The following is a 21530-nucleotide window of genomic DNA, read 5'->3' on the forward strand; positions in this document are numbered from 1 at the left end:
TCTTGCGGGTTTCCGCAGAAGTATTACGTCAAACTCTTGCCTTTGCTTCAAGTTATGTATAAATTAGACTTGGCCTTGCCGTCTGCTAGCTCCCTGGTTAGCTCAGATGATAGAGCGACTGCCGCGGAAAGGCAGCGGTCCCGGGTTCGTGTACAGTAGCAGGACAATTTTTTCTTCAGCCTCTAGGCTTTTCTTTCGGGGAAACCGTATGTGTTTCCTATTCAGAGCTTAGCTTCGCTGGTGTGGATGTCTCATTTTTTCCTTTTTTAATGACTTCTCTCCCCTTTCCTGGTTCCTGCAGAAGTATTACGTCACAATAAAGGGACAGCGACATAGCCTTTCCTCTTACACGCATTCAAACTTAGACAGTGAATGCCGGATTGACAGCGTCAATAAATAGTGCAAGGGACGAAACAAGCACAACGCTAAGAAAGAAACGGCAAGTGCGTGTGGTCTCCTGGCTCACCGATGACCTGCAGGTAGACGGTGGCGTTCCTAGTGGTCCCGTCACGGAAGGTCACCGAGCAAACGTAGGTGCCCTTGTCCTCGTGGCGAAGGTTGATGATCTTCAGAGAATGCGGGTGACCCATGAAGGAGAAGTAGGCGCGACCCTGCCACTCCTTGCGTACCCAGCGCGCCACCTGCAAATTGTGGAGCCAACTAAGAACAAGCTTGCATTGGCCCGCATTTGGACATCACTTCGTTAGAATAAGAGCGTATCGATTGCAACTTTTCAGCAGACTGCGAACCTAGTCGTTTGCCTAAATGAAAGAGAACGTGAAGAAAGAAAGACAAGGAAGTCAACAACATGTGCTTGCTTATCTATGTGAGGGGAAGAGAACAAAGGAAAAGAAAGTGGAAAAAATAAGACCAGCACTTCTAACGCTTCGCAATATGTGCTTTTGCTCGGCGCATTGACGCGTTTTTTTTTTTTTGCAAATTTCATGGCTGGGCACGTGAGCACTCGAATAAGGCTCACGTACAGGGTGTGCAACCAAGGATCAGAGCTACGCGTGCTGTTTTGTAGTTCCAAAAAAAAGCGTCTGTCTCCATACAGTTTAGGGGTCTGGCCCGCCTTTGCGATATTCATGTGCTAAGATGAATCGCCATCTAGCCTAGCCAAGTAGTCGGGGACTAATCGTTGTACCTGAAAATTCTCTCAATGTTCCTCAGCGTTACGAATTCGGGTTAGTTCTACGATTTTTTAAACGGTACACCATGTTTTACAAAAAAAAATAAGTTCTCCTTGAAAAAGTTTTATTGGTCTTGTAGGAAGGGGTGCCGCAACATTCAAAAACCTGCAAGCAAAACGCTGTGGTGCGGCTGGCGCCACTCAATTGTCGAAGTGCAAGAGCAGGCGAAATCATCAACAGTAAAATTGTTGAGCAAGCTGTTGTGATATAAAGGGAGTATGTGGCTTGTCAGTCTCTGCTGCACAAAGTTTTGCTGCTGCATGTGGGTGTCCTGTCAAGGTGCATACGAATGCCATAAGAGGTGTGTACTAAGTGCAAACTTTGTAAGTTTGCGTGCCATCTTCTCCTACCCCCACACCCTCGTCAGCACAAATTGGATAAATTTTGCAGCTCACAAGTTGGCAGATATTATAATCACAGATAGTGGGGATCCAGGCATGTCTGTTTTCACAAAGTGTGCTCACTGACCGAAAATTTGCAGAAGCTTTAGGTTTTCACCGAAGTTCAGCTTTGCAATTCCTTCTGCTTTCCTTTTCGGGAGAGTAGAAGTAATTGTTTCTTTGATGTAAACATTATGCAATTTTTAGCTTGGTGGTTTGCCTACTGCTTGTGGAATTTAGATAGTGGCCACTGGAATAGGCTGGACCCATGAGCACATTTTTGATCCTGTATTGTGCATAATTAGATATGTATTAAAACCGTGTTTTCGCTACGAAGTGAACTCAAATTCAATCTTTTTTTTTGAGCGGCAATAAAATTCTTCGGTTGGCCTATTTTCAGTCTCAGGTCTACGAAACTTCACGCGCATTAAATGCAACGGTTCTGCTACGCGCTATCGCTCTTCATTATTATTAGTGATAGCTAACCCTTAGGTTACAAAAACTTGTTAGAGACATTACAAATGAGTATTTAGAAAACTACAGAACATGTTTACCATGAGCCAGGATCCTTTTGATTTTACTTTATGAAGGAAAAACAGACGAATGTCAACTTTAAAGAGGGAGAGGAAAATGATGTTTCCTTTATATTCCTCTTGACCAAAACCAGCATGCCACTGTGCGGATACGCCACGCAGACAGCAAAGAAGAAGACTTCGCGACTTAAGTTCGAGAACTGTTTCATCGCAAGATAGTTGTACTATTCCCAGATTATAAAATTACGATTAACTTCATCCGTTTAGCATATTTACGAACGCAGCCTGATCATTGACCAACCCATCAGAGAGGGTAGGGCTTTCGGGTCACTATCACCATCATCGAGACGAAGAGGATAAGAAGACGGCGTACGAGGGAGGCCGTGTCACGCTTCGTTTCTCGCGTACGAGTCGCACGACCACGTCTTCTGCAGCCGTCTACACACTCGAAGGCCGAAAGCAAGCACACATGGGCCTCTGCAACAAGAAGCCCGAGGAAGAGGACGTTGATACGGGCCTAACGCGCACCGAAGCCAGGCTGCTGCGCAAGACATGGCAGTACTACTGTCTTCACAACCGCGACTACGGGTACATCATCTTCCTCTCGTTCTTCATCAAGACGCGTGGAGCCCTGCAGATGTTCCAGCGGTTCCGACACAAGCCCCTCGGAGAGCTCCCCGACGACCCGCAGTTCCGAGCGCACGCCGCCGCCGTGACCTTCCAGCTGACCTCCATGGTGGACAACGCAGACGACGCCGTGCTCCTGGAGGCACTGATCCGCAAGAACGCGAAGGCGCACACCGAGCGGCAGGGCGTGATGCCCGACCACTTCCGCATGCTCGGAAGGACGGTGGTCGAGGTGCTGCACACCAGGCACGAGACGAACATGACACCGATCGCCGTTCTCGCCTGGGAGAAGCTATTCGAGGTGAGTGCTGATCTCTGGCTTTTGCGCTCGCACTTGTGCTGCAACGTGAATCAGTCGTGCGAGGACGAGTGAACGGTGTTTGCTCTCCGAAACGTGGCAACACTGCGGCACTGGTGGCCACTGGCCCGGTACCTGGAGGTTAGGAAACAAATCAAATGTGACCGCACAGGCAATCCATGAGTCGCAAAATAAATTATGGCGTTAACAGTCATCAAGACAGCAGTACGGGGGTTTCAGGCAATAAAACATGGTTATCTGTTGCTGTAATTAAGATTTCAAAGAAGGAGTAGATAAGAAAAGGTCATGTGGGGCATGCAATTACCAACCAACGATCTATAATACATCTGTAGTACTAGATAGCGTGCCAAGGTATGAAAGATGTGGCAGAGGCTGTTGACGACAATTTATGAAGTAATGCGAGAGAACAATCAGTTGGAGACAGTTAAAAACAATCCTAACGAACATCGCTGATCTGTGCCTGTGTCCTGCACTAGAGATAAAATGAACTAATGATATTGCCTTTCTTTATCACCACTGATCATCGCTACTGGCATAACACTCCTCTGTATTCCCAGAACCTTCCGTCGCGTAGATTTGTAAAAACTGTGTAATTCGGCGACGCCTAGCATGATACTGCGGGGATCTATATCGCTAATGAAATTGATTACCTCGCCGAGCTGCCGCTGACACTAGGAATCTGATCACAATGGCACAATTCACGTAACAAAAGTAGAAGGCTGCTAAGTTTGCAAGCGGTGAGTGAAGGTCGTAACGCCAAAGCAATACATCGAGGAAAGCGGTTGCAATGAATGGTGGGGACAGGGTGCGCTCTACAGCGGCGATAAGAGGTGAATGACGTCCGAAGAGTGACGATCAAAATGACCAATATTCAGAAACAAGAGCACAAGAACGTGCATCACGCAGCTTAACGACCTTGCACATGTCTGTCAACCTTTACGATTTTGTTGTAAGATGCCCATTATTGAGAGCTTATCTATTAGTGCGTTTCTTAGTGCCACAATTAGCGCTGTTATATTACAGTCACTGACCAATTCCTCGTGGGTTTCATTTTTAGATACGTCGATTATACTGACACATCCGCACAGCAGCTACACAACCAATGAAGTCGATGCATAATGGCAGCCCAAATTCGGACCCCCGTCACTTGAAAACTTTATTCATGAACTTCATGAGTATTTCCGGTGCAGCTCATTCTAGCTCCGACTACGTCGCAGTACGTCTATTGACAGCGTCCCTACAGAGCGAAGCCTGCAAATTTTCAATAAACGATCGCAAGGTTAAGTACTGAAAAACATTTTTAAATTTTCCCCAACGTTTAGTATGCATGGGCTATGGCTCTAGCATTCTGCGAGGCCGAGGCTGGCACGTCCGTCAGCGGTGGGCGTGCGGTGTACATCATTAATACGCGGTGCTCGACACATCACTCCGCAGTAAGAAGACCCGGTTTTTCTGGGGGGTTCGGCCTCTTCACTACGCGTGCAGTGCTGCCGCAGTTGTCGCCACACTATGTCCTTGCACATCAGAAGTTTACAGCTATTTTGTTCCTTCTATTGCTTCAACTAATAACTTTCCGCTGCGAATTATTCCATCCCCAATGTTGCTGTTGTACTCCAACTGACGCTCTTTGGTTTCTTTGTTGTTTCTCTATGGAAGCGCCTCAATCTCTCGCTAGTCGCATTTCTTCACATGACTACATCGTGTAGTGATACCACTTTAGGAGCTGTTCCTGGTGTACTTTTCGCGAAAGCGCATCCTTCTTCATTTATGCACAAAATGTAGCGGAGCGTCAATGCGGTAATGTTTGGTCACAGAAAGCTTGAAACCAGTGCTAGTCTAAGCAGTTCGTCATTAGTGTACATTACGTCATCTATTGCGGTCTAAGGGTGTGACATCGCTTTAGGACTTGATCTGGCGTTGGGCTATAACGTCAAAGTGACACTTAAGTCGTTATGGAACTTCACGTGCGTAGCTTCCATGGTGAGCCATGCTTAGCTCCCTTTACCTTACCTCTTCCCAAAATTGGCCTAGAAGAATCATTATGTGTAATATTCTCTCTCTTTACCTTTACTGTAAAGTAAGTTCTAGTGTCTAAGAAATGTATACCTAAAGAAGGGGAACTTTGCTATCTATCACCGGGCACGCTAATTTATTTGCAAGTTTTAACGTGATAGTCAACATAATTACTTTAAGGAAACAGCTTTCGCAAAACCGATGTTTTTCTGCACCGGTCAAGGACTCTAAACATCCGTCCATAAAGCCGCACGAAAAAAAAAAACATTTTCAGGGACCGTAATTTCTAATGTGTTCCTGAATTGGCGGCTACCTTGTCTACTCAATAAAATTTATTCTGATTCATGACATGGCTTTCCGAAAGTTTCCCAAAATTCCTGCAAGCCCTTTCTCTTTCTTTCGTCACAGTATTGCAGGTAACCAGGCCTCCTGCAACTCACGTAAACGAACGCCAGCTGTCTTAGCGCAATGAAGCAGGCAAACAAATAAATATGAGCAAATGTGTCACATGCAAATTTGGCGACTTGGTCATGCGCGGCAGCAAGATCAGCGTGTAACAAAACAGGTTGCAGACCTCAAAGTTTATCTTTGCATCCAGCATGTGCATACTTTTCGCCTTCTGCCATAGGGCAGTTGCAACTACCGGTGCCGTTCATGAGCTTTCCAGATTAAAAACTTGCTAAGCTAACTGAAAGACGAGTATTTTATTGGTATGCTTCCCCTGCGATAGCTCGAATCGCGCATTGCGAAGTGTAGTTGGCCGTAAGTACAAATAATTACATTTGCAATTAAAACATTTCTATTTAAGCTTGGATACACGATGTCACGAGCTTCCCGTTTTTTTGCTATACTGGGAATACTGGGGGGCTTTGTAAAAATAGGCCTTTTATTCTTTTGACTCTTTTCACTTGTGTCGTTTTGTGTGAACGTCAAGAACTGTACGGTGCGCAACTTTCCTAGAGCGTTAATTTCCTAATGCGCTCACCGGACCATGAACGGGAACTTTGAATAGCCTAACTATAGTTGGAGAATGTTCTTCTAAACGGGACACCGTGCAGACAACACTGCATACAACCAAGTGTACGACGGATGGAGAACATATAGTTTGTTTAACCTCCTTGGCTGGCGTGGACCACTCACTGTCAGAGGCGCATACCTTCCGCGAACGCCGCACGGAAAAAGAAACGTGACTATCCTGCAGTCTTCCAAGTTTATTTCTTTTCTATATCTTCTAAATTCAAAACTACAACGCGTCCTTGCGCCAATAGCGGAGGACACACTACAGAAAGGGCACGTATTGTTGACGAAAGCTTCGCTTTAAAACAGCAAAGGGTGAGAAGATTAAAGTGATGAGACATTCGCTTTTCAATGCGATGTAGCACTACCTTCACATTATGCAAAAAAGAAGTGAGGCGTGCAGACAGGACACAAGAGTAGAGAAGTGGACAACACGAACACGGCGTTCGTGTTGTCCACTTCTCTACTCTTGTGTCCTGTCTGCACGCCTCACTTCTTTTTTGCATAATGAATCCTTACCAACTAGCTCAGCTATCTGTCGTTCCTGCCATTACATTTAATTGCGGCCGCTCGGCATTGGTTAGAGCACTAAAAAAATGTGCCTATGATCTGAACTTGTCTTTCGCAGAACATACTTCTTGCTCCCAATTCCGATGGGTTGGCTCAATTTATAAGACTTGTGAAGCTGCGCATAAAACCACAGCATCATGTGTATGTATTACCATTATGCTCAGCCTTCTAGTAAAGTGTTTTTACTTTTTTTAATTTATGTTGCATGACGCGCTCAATGTCGTGTATGCGAATCAGACGTCGCCTCGAACCATTATTGGTTATCCGTTAATGGCTCCAAAAGTGCAAAATTTTAACCGTCACTTTTAGCTTATTTCAGTCATGCAAAGCTATACCATAGGAGAATGCTGCAAAGGTACGCGTCGAACGAAGCATGCTCACAGCAAGTTGTCACAGTAAAGCCTGCCAAAACTTAGGCCTCCTATTACTAAGCACGATTTCGCCTTTTCAACTTGGGTCCGCGCGCCACACCATTAGAACATCAGAAAATGGGCGTTGCTTGAAAAAATATGTGTAATAGTAAGCATCCCTTAGCTGTTGTTTGCGTGCGCGCGAGAAACCTGAGGCGGTAACAACTGTTCCTACTATCTACTGCGCCGTGCCTCGAGTGGCAGGACTGCAGCCTGGTGTAGTTTTGGCAAGGACGTAAGAGTCGTGACATCCTAATTAAATGCTACGAATCCTTTATCCTTGTATAAGTGCGCGTGAACCGTGATTAGCATGTTCTTTGAGGCATTTTAGAGTAGCCCCACTGGGCTTCTGTTTCTTGGCATCAAAGGAAAGGCACCATCTTGTATAGTGGTTCCGTCAGTTTTCAACGTGGTGACACATCTTTCCCATAGTGAACTAGTTTGCAGTGGGTCGCGGAATGCACGAGGTCGCGGGATCGAATCCCGGCCACGGCGGCCGCATTTCGATGGGGGCGAAATGCGAAAACACCCGTGTACTTAGATTTAGGTGCACGTTAAAGAACCCCAGGTGGTCAAAATTTCCGGAGTCCTCCACTACGGCGTGCCTCATAATCAGAAAGTGGTTTTGGCACGTAAAAACTCCAAATATCATTATCGGGTCGCGGAAGCGAATATATTTACTTATGGCTGCTCTTTAACCACCGTTTCCTGTTTGTCAAGGGTCTGTCAACGCGCTTTCTTTCTTTACTGGTTATACTAAAACTTTCAAATTTTCCGAAAATGATACATAGCTACGAAGTTTGCCGCATTGCGTGCACCGCTTGGCTCACTTTCTTGCGTCGTTTCGCTTCCCCGCAGTACATGGTGAGGATCACGAAGCAGGTGTACGAGGAACAGAAGATTGAGATCAAGTCACTGGACGTCGACGGCTTTATCAGGGAGCCAGACGCCGACGTTAAGGAAGGTGCGACCGGGGGTCGATCCAGCGGCTCCACGACGCCGCAGTTGCGCGGCAAGCGGTCTCCAAAGGCTCTGCAGTCGCCTGCGGAGAGCAACCGCAGCACCCCCAAGGGCGGCAAGTCGCCGGCGACCGTCACACCGAAGGGAGGCCCGTCTCCCGCCAGGGTGCACGCTGACAAGTCGCCGGCCAAGAGCCCCCAGCCGCCCGCGACGCCGAAAAAAGAGTAGCTTAGATATATCGACCTCGCGCGTATGTGTTAGAAATGTGTTAATGCAACCGGCTGCACGTCCGATTTCGTGCGCCTTTGGCGTAAGAGTCCGTATGTAAACAGCAAAATAAAGACGTCTGAGAAACAACTGAATTCTCGAAATGACATATCGCAAAATATACACCCTATTCAGCTACGTTTACTGTTCTGCGAGACACTGCAGTAAATGCTCGCAATGACGATCATCGAGAAGCAGCCTTTTCGCTCAAAAAAGGACAACCAGACGGAGGGAGCGTGTTTGAACTTTCGGATAACGGGTTAATGCATTGGTCCTTTCAATTTCGACAAAGAGGTCCCCTAGGCAAAGCGAGCCTTCATAATAGAGAATGCTCAGCAAGTACGTATCCTCATTGAGAGCGTAGTTCAAACAAAATGATAAAGCGACATCGTCACAAAGACTGGATAATATGGCGTAGCCATAGTAGAAAAAAAATATGTTAAAAGACCAACAAAATCAATTCTCGATAAGTTAGGTCGACTGTGCATGCGTTTCTTATGCCACGGTCTATCCGAACGTTACCTTGATTGCGTAACAACATGGCAGCACCCACACCGTCCTCTCAGATCTGAATTGAGCCTTGCTGCTCGATCTCCGTCGTTTTATAGCAAGATGTGAATGCAAACCTTAGCCCTATCTGCACTGCACTATCTGCACTAACCTTAGCCCTAGCTTTAGCTCAGGCTTTGTCGTTATTACAATAATAGCTCGTTAATTCGAACCGCAAGGGGAAACCGCTTCAGTTCGAATTAACGAAAGTTCGAACTAACGAAAGTGAAGGAGGGCAACAGTACACTGCGATTTGGAAGCAGTAGGGCATGTCAGAAATTTGACCTGTCAAAAAGGGATGGCGTGTGCCGCGGGCACACGCCATCTTCAAGTCGAAGCTCTGGATCCGACTGTGCCACACCACCGATGTCCACCGAAACGAACGTTAGCCGAGGCTTAACACCATCACAATGAATCGCGACGGCCGATACCTCCTAAGCTGAAAACAGAGGTGCACAACCGATGAAGACTGCCGAGACAAAGACACTGAACATGTGAAGGTGGCGAAGGCCCTGATTCGTTAGTTCTTGATTGCAAGCGCAGCTGCGAAGCACTTGATTCGCTGTGTTTTAGAGCTTGCCGTGCCATCTCCGCACAAAATTAGCAGCTGTACAAGATTTTCAAAGCCTCCGAGATTCGCAACGGGCAAGAAGTCTCGGAGGTTACGTAGAACGGAGAGGCGGCAGCCGCCGCTGCCTTCTGGCTGACCCCGCGTCGGTTAGATTTTTTTCCGATTTTGCCTTCTCTCGCCGTTCTCTCCATTTCGGAGGCAATACAGCCTTGTATGTAGGCAGTAGGCTTGCTTCTCTCGCCGTGTGCCAGGCGAGCGTAGTTCGAATTATCCGTGAGGGAACCTTCTCGCGTTCGAATTAACGGACTTCTTTATACATAGACTTCTGTGGAGCTTGGCCGGACCAAATCGTGCAGTTCGAATTATCCATAAATTCGAATTATTGAAGTTCGAATTAACGAGCTTTCACTGTATTGAGATTAGCTGTTTGTTTTAACGCTGAAAAGGTGGCATCGAGAAAGTAAAACTGTTTCATTCGCGCTTAACAGGTAGCGCCACGACATTCGCGTTGTTCTTGCGTTGGCGATGCTGAACGCTCTAAAAGTCTATTCAATGCATTATTACTTGAAAATTTTTTATCGTTCGGCATATGCACTATGGTACCCGTGAGAGGCATGGCGCATGCGGTTTGGCCCTAACGTTTTACGCATCATGATAACGCATTACATTTCGTGCAGAATTAACCTAATAAATACGTTTAGAGAAACACAATGGAAACTGACAAAATAGGCCACGCTGATTGGCGTGATGGAACGAAAACATTTCTTTTTTTTTCGTGTTGCGTGAATCCGTTTCAGGAGTCCATTTCGCGCTCATTGTTTACGAAGATGTTAGCCTACCAAATAGCCCAGTTCGCTGTTTCGATACAAGCAAACTATGTTTTTCCTCAATGCCGCTTAAGCTGGCCGGTAACGTGATTTTTCGTCGGAGCGCTTCTGGTGCGTCTAAACATAAAAAGAAAATTACAATGCACGCTTGAACGCGTGTAGGATGTGAACGACGTGCGCAAGAAGTTACGTATGACGACGTTTTATTAGCTTTTTATAGATGCATTTTTTAAACAATTTCGATGCTAGCAAGCGCATTTTTGTAGCGTTCAGACGACTTATGGGAAATAAAATTAAATTTCAACAAATCGCAGAACTTATTAGCCTGCGTTTACGAACATATCCACTGCGCCTACAAATCGGAAACTTGATACAGACTGTAGTTCTTTTACCGCAAACATTTTAGACACCCAGAATCTTTATTTGAAGATATGGCGCACTGTTAAGGTAGCACAGATCCAATTAGGGTGGTTTTAGCCTTTCATGCATTAGAACCATGAGCAGAGTACTAGCGCCGCACGAGTCCTCTTGAACAATGAAGGTTTTGTAAATCGGAAACTTCTAGCGTATCTTTTAAATGCTACACCAGGTAACACATAACAGGTAAATAAACAGATAACAGGTAAATAACATATAAAGGCCATATACTGCTGGGCAGTCTTCGCTATTCCTCCGTGACGTGATCCGCACTTGTCGCCCCATCGCGGCAGCTCTGCCTAACGCAGATTTCATGAGCAGGCTGGCAGCTCGCTTGTGCTAGCTACTAGCAACAATGCAGCTGACCAAAATGCAGCCGCGCACCTGCGAACGTGCCAGAAAAGCAACTGGTAGGGGTTAACGGTTCCCTCGAACACTTTTCTAGCCACCGTCTTTCCGTTGCAGGTTGCTTATACCAGAGTCCTTCCATGTTTTTCAGGTCACGAAACTCCGCCGTCACGCTATGGGAGAGGTTCATATACTGCCCAACGGGGCCGCGACGCGGCGCCACTGTGCCACAGAGGGCATAGTTAGCGTACCAAAACGCGTGCGCAGCGCGAGGCGAGCTGAGTGAACGGGTGCGTTCTGTGCATGTGCTGCGCTGTTTTTCGAGTGCTGGGATCTGTAGTTGAAGTGGCGGGGTGGGACAACGATGCCGAACACGTGTTGCAAGTAACAGCTGAAGAAGTAGAATGGTGGTATCTCTAACAAGCCATTTAAAAAAAAATTGCTGTATTTGTGATGTGGCTACTTGTGTTCGTTTGAGAGTTGTTTAGCCATGTGTTATGAAATGTTTTACACTTTCTTGTTTATAGAAACAATCAATGATGCATTCTGTATTTATTGCCATTCGTTTGCTGCTGTTTGTTTCCTGCCCCCCCGATGCATATCTATCACGTTTGATGTTATTTCTTTAATACCACGCCTTCAATACCACGTGACACCGTGACGTCACGACAGAGGAGAAAGGGGGCTCCAATTCGCGCCGTCGCTCGCGGCGTTATATAAGCAGCTGCGCTTGCCTCTGCTAGACACTCACGAGGTGAGATGCCTCCTGGAGACAGAGCTGCTCGTTGGAATGAGAAGCGAAGGTTGCGGCGTGCTACAGAGACTGATTTTCTAGGTGGCTTTGGCTCAACTCTTGCAAGATGGGCTGGGTGGGAATCGAACCAGGGTCTCCGGAGTGTGAGACGGAGACGCTACCACTGAGCCACGAGTACGATGTTTCAAAGCGGTACAAAAGCGCCTCTAGTGAATGCGGTGTTGCCTTAGAAACGAGCTGTTTCTAAGGCTCAGGCGTGCGTCGCTTGCTCAGGCGCACATTTTGTTGCCGCGCCGAATGCTGCGTTGCTCGACGCTCACCGCTTCCAATGCGGGGCGCGTAGTCTCTGCGCCGTAGCCCATTGTCTTACACCCCTTGGCGGGTCGACGGGAACGCTGTCGCGTTCAACTCTTGAAGGCGAAGCAGAGTAACGCATGAGTTGTTTCTTCGTCTAGCCGAACCAAATATAGCCAAGCAACAGCAGTTCACTAGGCTAAACAGTGGTTCAACAACTAAAATAAAGGCTAGTATGCTTCGCATCCTGGGCTTAACCTTAGCTAAGCCACAGCCATTTTTTCTTTGTCATTAAGTATTCTACAGTAGCAGCCCTTTGCAATAACAATTTCATTTTTTGGATCTCCTTATAAGATACTGCCCACAGTCAGAGCCCTTCTCTGCCACAGTTTAACAGAAAATGAACAGCTGTGCTCGGCGAACAATCTGGCGCTATGCGCAGCGGAGAGTTGGCGCTTACTTACGGGTAAGCGGGGGTGCAACAGCCCATATGTCTGCATCTGGTGATAAGTGGGACCACTGGCGCTTTGTTGCCTATGCACGGTGTTTCATTTCATGCAAATATTAAAAAGCGGAGCCCACCGAAGTGTTGAGGCGAACGGCGATGATGAAGAAATCTGGACCGAGACCGCCCGGCCGTGTACAGCGGACGCATTTCGACGGGGGCGAAATGCAAAACACCTGTTTATTTAAATTTAGGTGCATTTTAAAGGATCCCACGAGGTCAGAATTAATCCTGAGTCCCCCACTACGGCGTGCCTCATAATCGTGTAGTGGTTTTGGCTCTTAAAATGCCAGATTTCTTTTTTTTTTTTTGGTCTGAGACCGCCGCAAGCTCCATGTTATGAGCGGCTTATTTTTCTTCTCGAGCGCTCATGTCATGGCAGAAGACGCGCTCAGGCAGTAATTTAGGCATATTCAATGTTACAAATAGTTGCGTGAAACTAAAGCGACGGTTGAAGAAGTTGCGAAAGCTAGAATACCGAGGCTGCCCCACACACAACCACAGCGGAAGCGGCGTTCGCATGCCCTCTCATGCACGGTTGCGCCTCTAGCGGCGGGCGCTGGCTTTATATGAAACTGAGGCGGCAGTTTCGTGACTAGAAAAAAAAATGGAAGGACTCTGCTTATACTGACGGTTGGAGGTACCTTTTGATACCGATATCAAAATATTTAATATCTTATTCACACAAATGAATCACTAGATCGCTCCCGACCGCATCATCGGCTAGTGGCACGTACCAGAAGCGTCACCCACGTTACCACTCGCTCCTCCGTGACTGGTTAAAAATGAAGTGGCAGATAATAACTGCATTGCCATACGAATGTCATGAAATAAGATTTCGTTTCGTAATCGCTTACTGTACTGCTTATATATTAACGCAGATGGACACAGTCTTTGAAAAAGCACTGCTACTACAAAGCATGGTAAGGGCGCTGGGGGCTCCTCGTTCCCCTCTGACCCCTGAGCTTTGGTGTATGTCATACAGAAGTGCACACACAAGTAGTGTATCTACTCGAAAGCTTCGCTTCTCACTCGTGTCTAGACTGTTGTGTACGCGCGTCAGGTCATTGCCGGCGAGCGCTTTTCACTCTTTGCGTTGCTTTGTTGAACTGCCTGAGCAGGTTATGCAACAAGGAAGGAACGTTGCCCAATGCCAGGGGGCTCGACCTTGAATGTCAGCCGTCCCTCGCAGTCATTTTGTGTCAGGGAAGATCATTACTTACGGCGTTGTTATCTTCAGTGCCTTAAACAAAATGGCGTGGTGCGGATCTGCGTGGTACGCGTATGTTACCATGGTAACGAAGCCGCCATCACACCAGAGTTCGTGAGCATTGTACGGGAAACCGTGGATCCGTTCTGCTACGTAGGTGCTTCAGGCTCTTGCGGTTGATACCGAGGGGTTACGTCAGTGGTTGAGGAAATTTGATTATGCATCCTTGATTTAGGCAGCGCGAAATAACAAGGAATCTCCGTCTATGTTATTTCTCGCTGCCTAAGTCAACGTTGCCTTCACAGTGCAAGGCATTGAAGAAGGAGTAACATGACCACGAAATGAATCAAAGGCGATATTTAAGTGCGCGTAACTCCGCCTTTGCTGATCACATTGAGGTATGTCTGAAATAGTACTATTTCTACTTCTAATGCATTGTTAGACTTCGATAAGAATTGTTTCAGGGACCGTTTAGAACATGTATATCAGTTTACGAATTGTAACCGGTGAGTTGGCAAAGCATATCCACTTGGAACGAATTCCAAAAATCTCATGGGTGTCGGGATTTCCCTCGTGAAAGCTACGGTAGAAATGCACTATTCTTGCACTTACTTTTTTTTTCAAACAGCCATTTGATGAATTAAAGCGCAAAAGTAACTGAAACACCCATGTATTTCTTTGCCCACCTTTGGGAACTTATACCTCAATACTAGTTACAACAGACTTAATTACAAGTCGATGTGGCTTCCAAACTCAGCGGTTGCAATTTGCAAATTTGGATATGTGCCGTAAAGTAATTAAAAAGTAAATAAATTTATTTATTTATTCATTTATTTATTCAGAATACCCCTAAAGGCCCTCTCGCAGGAGGGTATTACATAGGGGGGGGGGGGGTGCAGTAACGCATACAGATGTAATAAGTGGGAAGTAAGCTGAAAACAAAAATTGGGAACTGATAAACAATAATCACAAAAGATAATAATACAAAACGAATAAGATTATTGTGGTAGTAAAAATAATCAGAAGTGTACAAGAAGAATACGTATCACAAACACACGAAAAATAGAGGGTAATTTGAGTCATAGAAAGCACTCAGACCATTAATGTATAACAAATCAGTAAACAATACAAAATGTAAACTTAAAAGAAAAAAGCAAAACACCGCAATAAACATAGGAACAATAACCAAAACAATAGGCATGTTACATAGAGGACAAGAAGATCTTTTAACATCATTCTTAAGAAAAAAAATAATAAAAAAAGAAGAAAAGAAAAAAATGGGGGTGGGACATGACACAAGAAGGGTTTATGCACTTTCATTAAGGATTAGAAGTTTCTGAAATTCATTTATGTCGGTGACGGTTGCGATGTGTGATGGCAAGCTATTCCACTCGGTTATGGTGCGCGGTATGAATGATCTGGCATAAGTTAGTGTGCGACACGTGAAGCGTTCGATTTTAATAGGGTGATCACGGCGGGGAGAGATGGCAGGGGGTGGCCTAAAGAAGTCCTCGCGAAGTGATGCATGATGGTAAAGCTTATGAAGAAGTGATAAGCGAGCGATTTTACGCCGACATGATAACACTTGCAGTTCAGCACGATTCTTCAATGAAGTGACGCTGGTGTGACGTGAATAATCCGAAAAAATAATACGCACAGCACGGTTCTGCAGGGCTTCGATGTTTTTAATATTGTAGACTTGATCGGGATCCCAAATGGCTGAGGCATATTCTATTTTAGGACGGATTAAAGTGAAATAAGCCTGTTTACGTAAGTGCGATGGGGTATGTTTCAAGTTACGTTTAAGAAACCCAAGTGAGCGGTTTGCTGAAGCAAGGGTGACGTTAATATGGTAATTCCAGGACAGGTCAGACTGAAAGTTAACTCCAAGATATTTGTACGTGGTCGTAAGTTCCACTGAAGTATTATTTAGCAAGTAAGAGGTTGGAATTCGAGAAGCTTTTTTAGAGAAAGACATCACTTTAGTTTTTGAAGGATTTAGTGTCATTAGCCAGGTTGTGCACCACGAAGTTAAGGAGTCAAGGTTAGATTATAGCGATTGGCGGTCAGCATCAGAAGAGATGTTGCGGTAAATAACACAATCATCAGCGAATAGCCTAACTCTAGATTTGAGGGACGAGGGTAAGTCATTTATATAAATTAGGAAAAGCAATGGACCGCGTACACTTCCTTGAGGAACACCGGATGAGACTGGGACGAAAGGAGAGTCAAAGTTATTAACGGACGTGAACTGTTGTCTATTAGAAAGGAAGGCTTGCACCCATGCCAGAACAAGTGGGTGAATATTAAGATGTCTAAGTTTTAGTAAGAGCCGGTGGTGAGGAACTCGATCGAACGCTTTTGAGAAGTCAATGAATATGGCGTCAATTTGGATGCCGGCGTCCAATGATGAGTGTAAATCTTGAGTAAATCCTGCAAGTTGTGTTTCACATGAGAAGCCCTTGCGAAAACCATGCTGGTATTTGAAGATGATATTGTGTTGCTCTAAATATGTAATTACTTGTGAGTGTATAATGTGTTCCAAGAGTTTACAGATGGTACTAGTTAAAGATATAGGTCTGTAGTTAAGTGGGGACGAGCGATCCCCTGATTTAAATATGGGCACTACTTTTGCTATTAGCCAGTCCTGAGGAATTGTGCCTGACGACATTGATAGAGAGAAGATGGCTGCCAAGCAACGATAGATACCAGAAGAAATATGTTTAAGTATTTTATTGTTGAAGCCATTATGATCAGATGCAGATGACGTTTTTAATTTTCCAAGTAGAGATAAAATACCAGCTTCATCAATAATTATTTCAGTCATATTAATACCGGAAACAACATCAATGCTAGGGCATGTAGTAATATCCTCAAGAGTAAAAACTGTTGAGAATGAGTCATTTAATAACTTAGCACATTCTGATTCAGTAACAGGAGAACCATTGGTATTAGCAAGAGTTACATCGGGGTGGTTGCTGGGATTTATTGTGCGCCAAAAGCGCCGAGGGTTATTTATTAGCAAAGATGGCAAATCACGACTGAAAAAGCGACGACGAGTAGTTTTTAAAAGTTGTTGATATTCCTTGTCACACTTTTTATAGCGACACCATGAAGCTGATAGTCTGTTTTTGTCTGCCATTCTAAAAAGTCGTTTCTTTTTATTATTAAGTCGACGTAATTGCTGATTGAACCATGGAGAAATGTTGCTTGTTTTGATAGTCATAACTGGAATGTATTTGTTAATTAGGTTTGAGAGAGTATGTTTAAAAAGGTTCCAGTTATCTTCAATGGAACGTGACAAGTAGGCGTCTAAAAAATGGTTCGTGAAATGGAATAATTCGATACATATTGCATCAAAATTGGCTCGCTTATAGCACCTTATACACTTTTCAGCAACTCTCTTTTGGTTAAGTGAACAAGTTAAGCTTCCAGTAATTATGTCATGATCAGATTCAGTAATTATGTCATGATCATGATCAAATTAATTTTATTAATTGGTTAGGTATATCAATTCTGATTTCTCGTGCAAGTATATACACCTCTTTGAGTAATCCACCTCAATGACTGCTATCTGCCACTGGTGATAAAAAATTCTGTAGTGTCTTAAGAAACACCGGTTATAATGAGGATCAAGGTCACTCGCGTTCCTCCCCAAAATGCATTGACTGTCAGTATTTCTTTCTGATGTTGCATCTAAATGCGCACAGTTTTTCTGTGATCACGCAGGTTTCGACCCACAACCTCGATTTGATTTCCGCTATTACACTTTCTTGCACTTATGGCACTGGCGCTTCCCATGGAATGGCGTAAGAATGGCGTTTCCATGGAATAAAGCTTCCCATGGAAAGGCGTAATAGCTTAAGAATGGCGTAAGATCATTCCAGGTATAAAAAGCTCCCACCTGGAGTGATCCACGTGATGCCCATGTAAGTGCAGTGAGACAAAGGCGGTTCCCTTTTCTACAGACGCCGAAGCGCTATCCTTTGTCAGCTGAAAGCGCCATCATGGTTCTAACATGGCTACGGACACATCCTTAATCATTTCTCGCGGTAGATGCATAATTTCTGGGGTAATTGCATTTCTAATGCCGGTGAAACAAGACCGTTTGGCAAAGGAACGATGATGCTCTGAGGGAAAATTATGCGAGAAGTGTCCCAACTGCCGAGACTCACGGTGTTTAATGACGACTGAGGCTACCGAGTTCGTAACTATGAAGAATGAAGCTTGCCGAGGTCCGAGAGTCCCAAGACCACACTGCGTTTAATATTCATAGCGTTCCCATTGTCCAGCACGCCTGCGTAGAGCTGCAGCTCACTTTGCGCAGCTTTCCTCCCCGGCAAAGCGGGCGAGCTCGATGCACTGGGAGTCCTCTTGCATTCGTGTTACCGGTGGCGCGCAAATGCGCGAAACATTTAAAGACGGCCCCAAGCCCAAAGACAAGGTTCTCGTACTTACGGACACCCGATTAAAGAATCGGTTAATGTTTAACTGAAGCGCACCTAGTCTTGACCTTAATCACCAGCTATATATCGTCGCAGCTCGCGGCTACACGCAACGCCACGTAGATATTGCGAGGCCTGTGCATTTTGTTTTATGACGTCATGCTACTAGGCCCATAATTTGTATTGCCAAGCTCGACGCGACGAATGCGCTGATGACTAAATCACTGCGACTCGCTCGGCAACATTCCCCATTAGATTCTGTGGCTGTGGCGAGATAACACTGGCGGCAAGCATGTGATAAGAGCCGGCTGAACGCAATCGCGTTTGTTATTTCGATGTTTCTTCCAGTTGCTCCAGTTCCCAGCGAAAGATGGCTGCCCCTTACAAGCCCTGCAAACTGTGGACCGTACGCAAGCGCAAAAGATTGGTCAGTGTACGTCACGGTACGTAAACGTGTACGTCTGAATTAGCGCGTATAATGTAAAAAACCCACATGCATAAATTGGTCACTAGTCATTGGTCTCACTGATCGTCTGCGAGAGACCTGGCTCTAAAAATAGCTCCAACAAGACCGATTCTCTCCGCGGCAGGAAAAAGCTTGTGGCACGCTTTCTGCCGCCTGCGGCATGCCGCGCACGTTTTTCACGCTGCTGTGAACGCACCCTAACTCTACGGGGTTTCTTCTTATTTCACAACGCCCGACATGAAATCCTTACTCTATTGATTTCCACAGGTAAAAGGAGACCTTGTCAACGCTATAATTTTAATTAAATTTGGCTTGATGATTTCTAACTCCAAAACTTAATGACACTTTAATCAATAGCTTTAGTATAGCCCAACTTATCAATGAAGTATCTCACTAACTTGATAAATTTTGTACGTCTTGTGCGCGTCCGCTTAGCCATCGAATCATGCTGGCAAGTTGTTGCGCGGTTTGATGGGTAAATCGCACGAAGAAAAGGCAGTGAAATACGCTTTTCTTTCCCTTCCCAAGAAACGAGAAGCGGAGACAAACGGAGGTGCTGGCGATGCACCGCGACAAATGGAAGCCGGCAGACGCTGACAGAATCGACGGAGTTCACTAGCGCTTTTCTCAAAAACTCGAACTAAGCGGCTGCTGCCTTGGCGGCCTCATCGCTCTTTTCATGCCGGGTGATCTTAATTTGAGAGCCGGAAAAAATGCGGTCACGTTCGCGTTTACGTGATGGAAATAGCACATGGCAGGTTGGCAGCACCAAACTCGTCTTATTATGTTAGATTAGTGTGAACTATACGAACAACGGTTTCATACTGTAGCGAACAAGCACTTAAATCTCCTGCCGCAGCGTATGATGTCCGTCTCCTACGGGCAATTTTGATAGTGGCCTAGCCAGATCTGTATAGAGTGCTGCTACGCAGGCATTTCTGATCGCGATTTTGCTCCATGCGGATTCATTCAATCTCGATTGAGCTTCTTGATCGCAATCTGAGTCGTCTGCGTCCTCAATGCCGAGTGAGCACGACCAAATGTCCGCACATGTCTATCCATTGCAAGACCGTATGCGCCTTAATAAGCGGGCGGTACGGTTTCATTGTTCTCGTATAGTGTATGATCCATGCGTTAAAATTCTGGGATATTGCGGGCCGATGCAATGATATGATTACGAGGCCCGTGAGGCACGAGAAAGCTGCGGTGGGTGATCGCACCTGGTTAGGGTTGGAGCCACGCTCACTTGGGTAGGGTGAGTTCTGGCCGCCGACGTCCACCGTGTAGATGACGTCTCGGCCGAGCCGGAAGTGTGGCTCGTGGAACCAGCGCACCCGCTGCACGTTGTGCGTCCCGTTGAAGGCCGGCTGGCGGGTCACGCACGGAAGCTCGGTCTGCTGGCCCTCGTTCACCGAAATGCTCGTGCGCTCCTCTGCATAGTGGAAAGGTGTTGCACAAGCGTGTGCGGGGGGAAAAAGAAAAGAAGAAACGCAGTAAGCACCGGGAATGAGCAGTTTTCTTCGGATGTTTTACGCCGACACAGCTGATAGCAAACATATCGTCAGGAACATACCGATGTCATGACATGCCATATCATGATAGCAACATGCACCTTTCCTGCGCGATCAGACGCTTTCCTTTTGCGCATTTGTGTGAGGTGAAGCTGGCCGGTATTGCATAGCAGTGACCGTAATGAATGAGAGAGAGTACCTAAAAAAGAAGAATACGGGGGGTTGGGGGTGGGGGGTGGGGGGAAGGCACTAACTTTCAACTAAATTTTATTTGTCTTTGTAGCGCTGTTTTTTCTTCAAGTATGTTACACCAACTCGCCCACATCAAGCTCCTGCTGCTTATTTCCTACGTTATGGCGCATATATGTGCAGATTGTAAGTTGTTCAAGCGTAGGGTGCCAACTTTCTTTATTTATCCGGTTACATAGATGCCCACAGGTACAATCTTTGCTCCTAAAGCATACGCCTACCTACCTGCATTTATAAGATCGTTCGTAGAAGCAGGTTGCGTATAGTCAATTGTTGGTTATTGTAGTGCGTTGCATTCTTTCACTTTGTGGTTTGTTCCATTTCTGTACAGCACAGTTTACTGCACCAACATTGTGTTCCTGGTATGATACTTACGTGTCATTATAAGACGGTGATATAAATAATATAAATTTGACTAAACTATGTGGTACTGAGTCATTGCTTGTATTCGCATGCGTGTTAATAACATACTTTTAGGTCAGAAACAACCTAGTTATTTATTATTTATGGAAGTGCCACTTGTAAACAAAACGGGCCTACCCTAACCTCTTAAAACAGAACGTGGGCCAAGTGAGCTCCTGAGCATCCCATTGGAATGTGGGGAACGTGGTTCAAATCATCTTTTCTGGACCTCAAAGACGTGCGACGTAATACTAACGCATTTCTCTTGCATTTACCACAAAGTCGCCACTGATTTTCTCCTTTGCTATATTGTGGCTTGAATAATACAAGAATGAGTCAACAATGCTCATCAGATAGCAAGCAGCCACGATTTTTTATAGCTCGGCGGCTTCTGCACTCTAATGAAATAGCAGCGTTGGTAACTGGTTCAAGCTAAAATAAGTGCTTGTTTAATATTAGCAATCATCTTCAAGGGTTATTCTACTTGTGTCCGATAAGGGTCAACGTACTCTATTACAGCTAAGCTTTATTTTCTGTTCATGAGTCCAGGAGTCCAGCGGCCTTTTCTGCCCTTCTCGTTTGGTTGACCAGTTCGAGCTGGTTCGTCGAGTCGGAGCTCGACAGCGCTGCCTCCCACCGCCGTGTAGTGAGGTGTGCTTATGGGTGCTCTTCATAAGGCTTTCCAGCTGCTAC

At 45.7% G+C, this 21530-nt stretch overlaps 2 protein-coding genes across 3 annotated transcripts in view; one reads left to right on the forward strand and one right to left on the reverse strand.

Annotated features, from left to right (window-relative positions):
* The window catches only part of LOC135915328 (neural cell adhesion molecule 2-like), a 182612-nt gene that overhangs the window by 62259 nt on the left and 98823 nt on the right, over nucleotides 1-21530 (reverse strand). For both annotated transcript variants that reach the window (XM_065448364.1, XM_070532336.1), the window contains exons 2-3: nucleotides 19896-20107; nucleotides 467-641 (exon numbers count right to left, since the gene is read on the reverse strand). In XM_065448364.1, the coding sequence (XP_065304436.1) occupies nucleotides 467-641; nucleotides 19896-20107 (387 nt within the window). The remainder of the gene's footprint in view (nucleotides 1-466; nucleotides 642-19895; nucleotides 20108-21530) is intronic.
* LOC135915329 (cytoglobin-1-like) lies at nucleotides 2211-8368 on the forward strand. The gene is made up of 2 exons (XM_065448365.1): nucleotides 2211-3034; nucleotides 7921-8368. The coding sequence occupies exons 1-2, from the start codon at nucleotides 2576-2578 to the stop codon at nucleotides 8248-8250; spliced, it is 789 nt and encodes a 262-aa protein (XP_065304437.1). The 5' UTR covers nucleotides 2211-2575; the 3' UTR covers nucleotides 8251-8368.

The sequence above is a fragment of the Dermacentor albipictus genome, chromosome 1 (genome assembly GCF_038994185.2).
Source record: "Dermacentor albipictus isolate Rhodes 1998 colony chromosome 1, USDA_Dalb.pri_finalv2, whole genome shotgun sequence".
NCBI lineage: Eukaryota > Metazoa > Arthropoda > Arachnida > Ixodida > Ixodidae > Dermacentor > Dermacentor albipictus.

Excerpts from the sequence above, each read along its gene's own strand:
- LOC135915329 (XM_065448365.1), top strand. The coding sequence starts at position 2,576 with ATGGGCCTCTGCAACAAGAAGCCCGAGGAAGAGGACGTTGATACGGGC. Across the intron at positions 3,035-7,920 it reads CCTGGGAGAAGCTATTCGAG|TACATGGTGAGGATCACGAA; the intron begins GTGAGTGCTGAT and ends GCTTCCCCGCAG.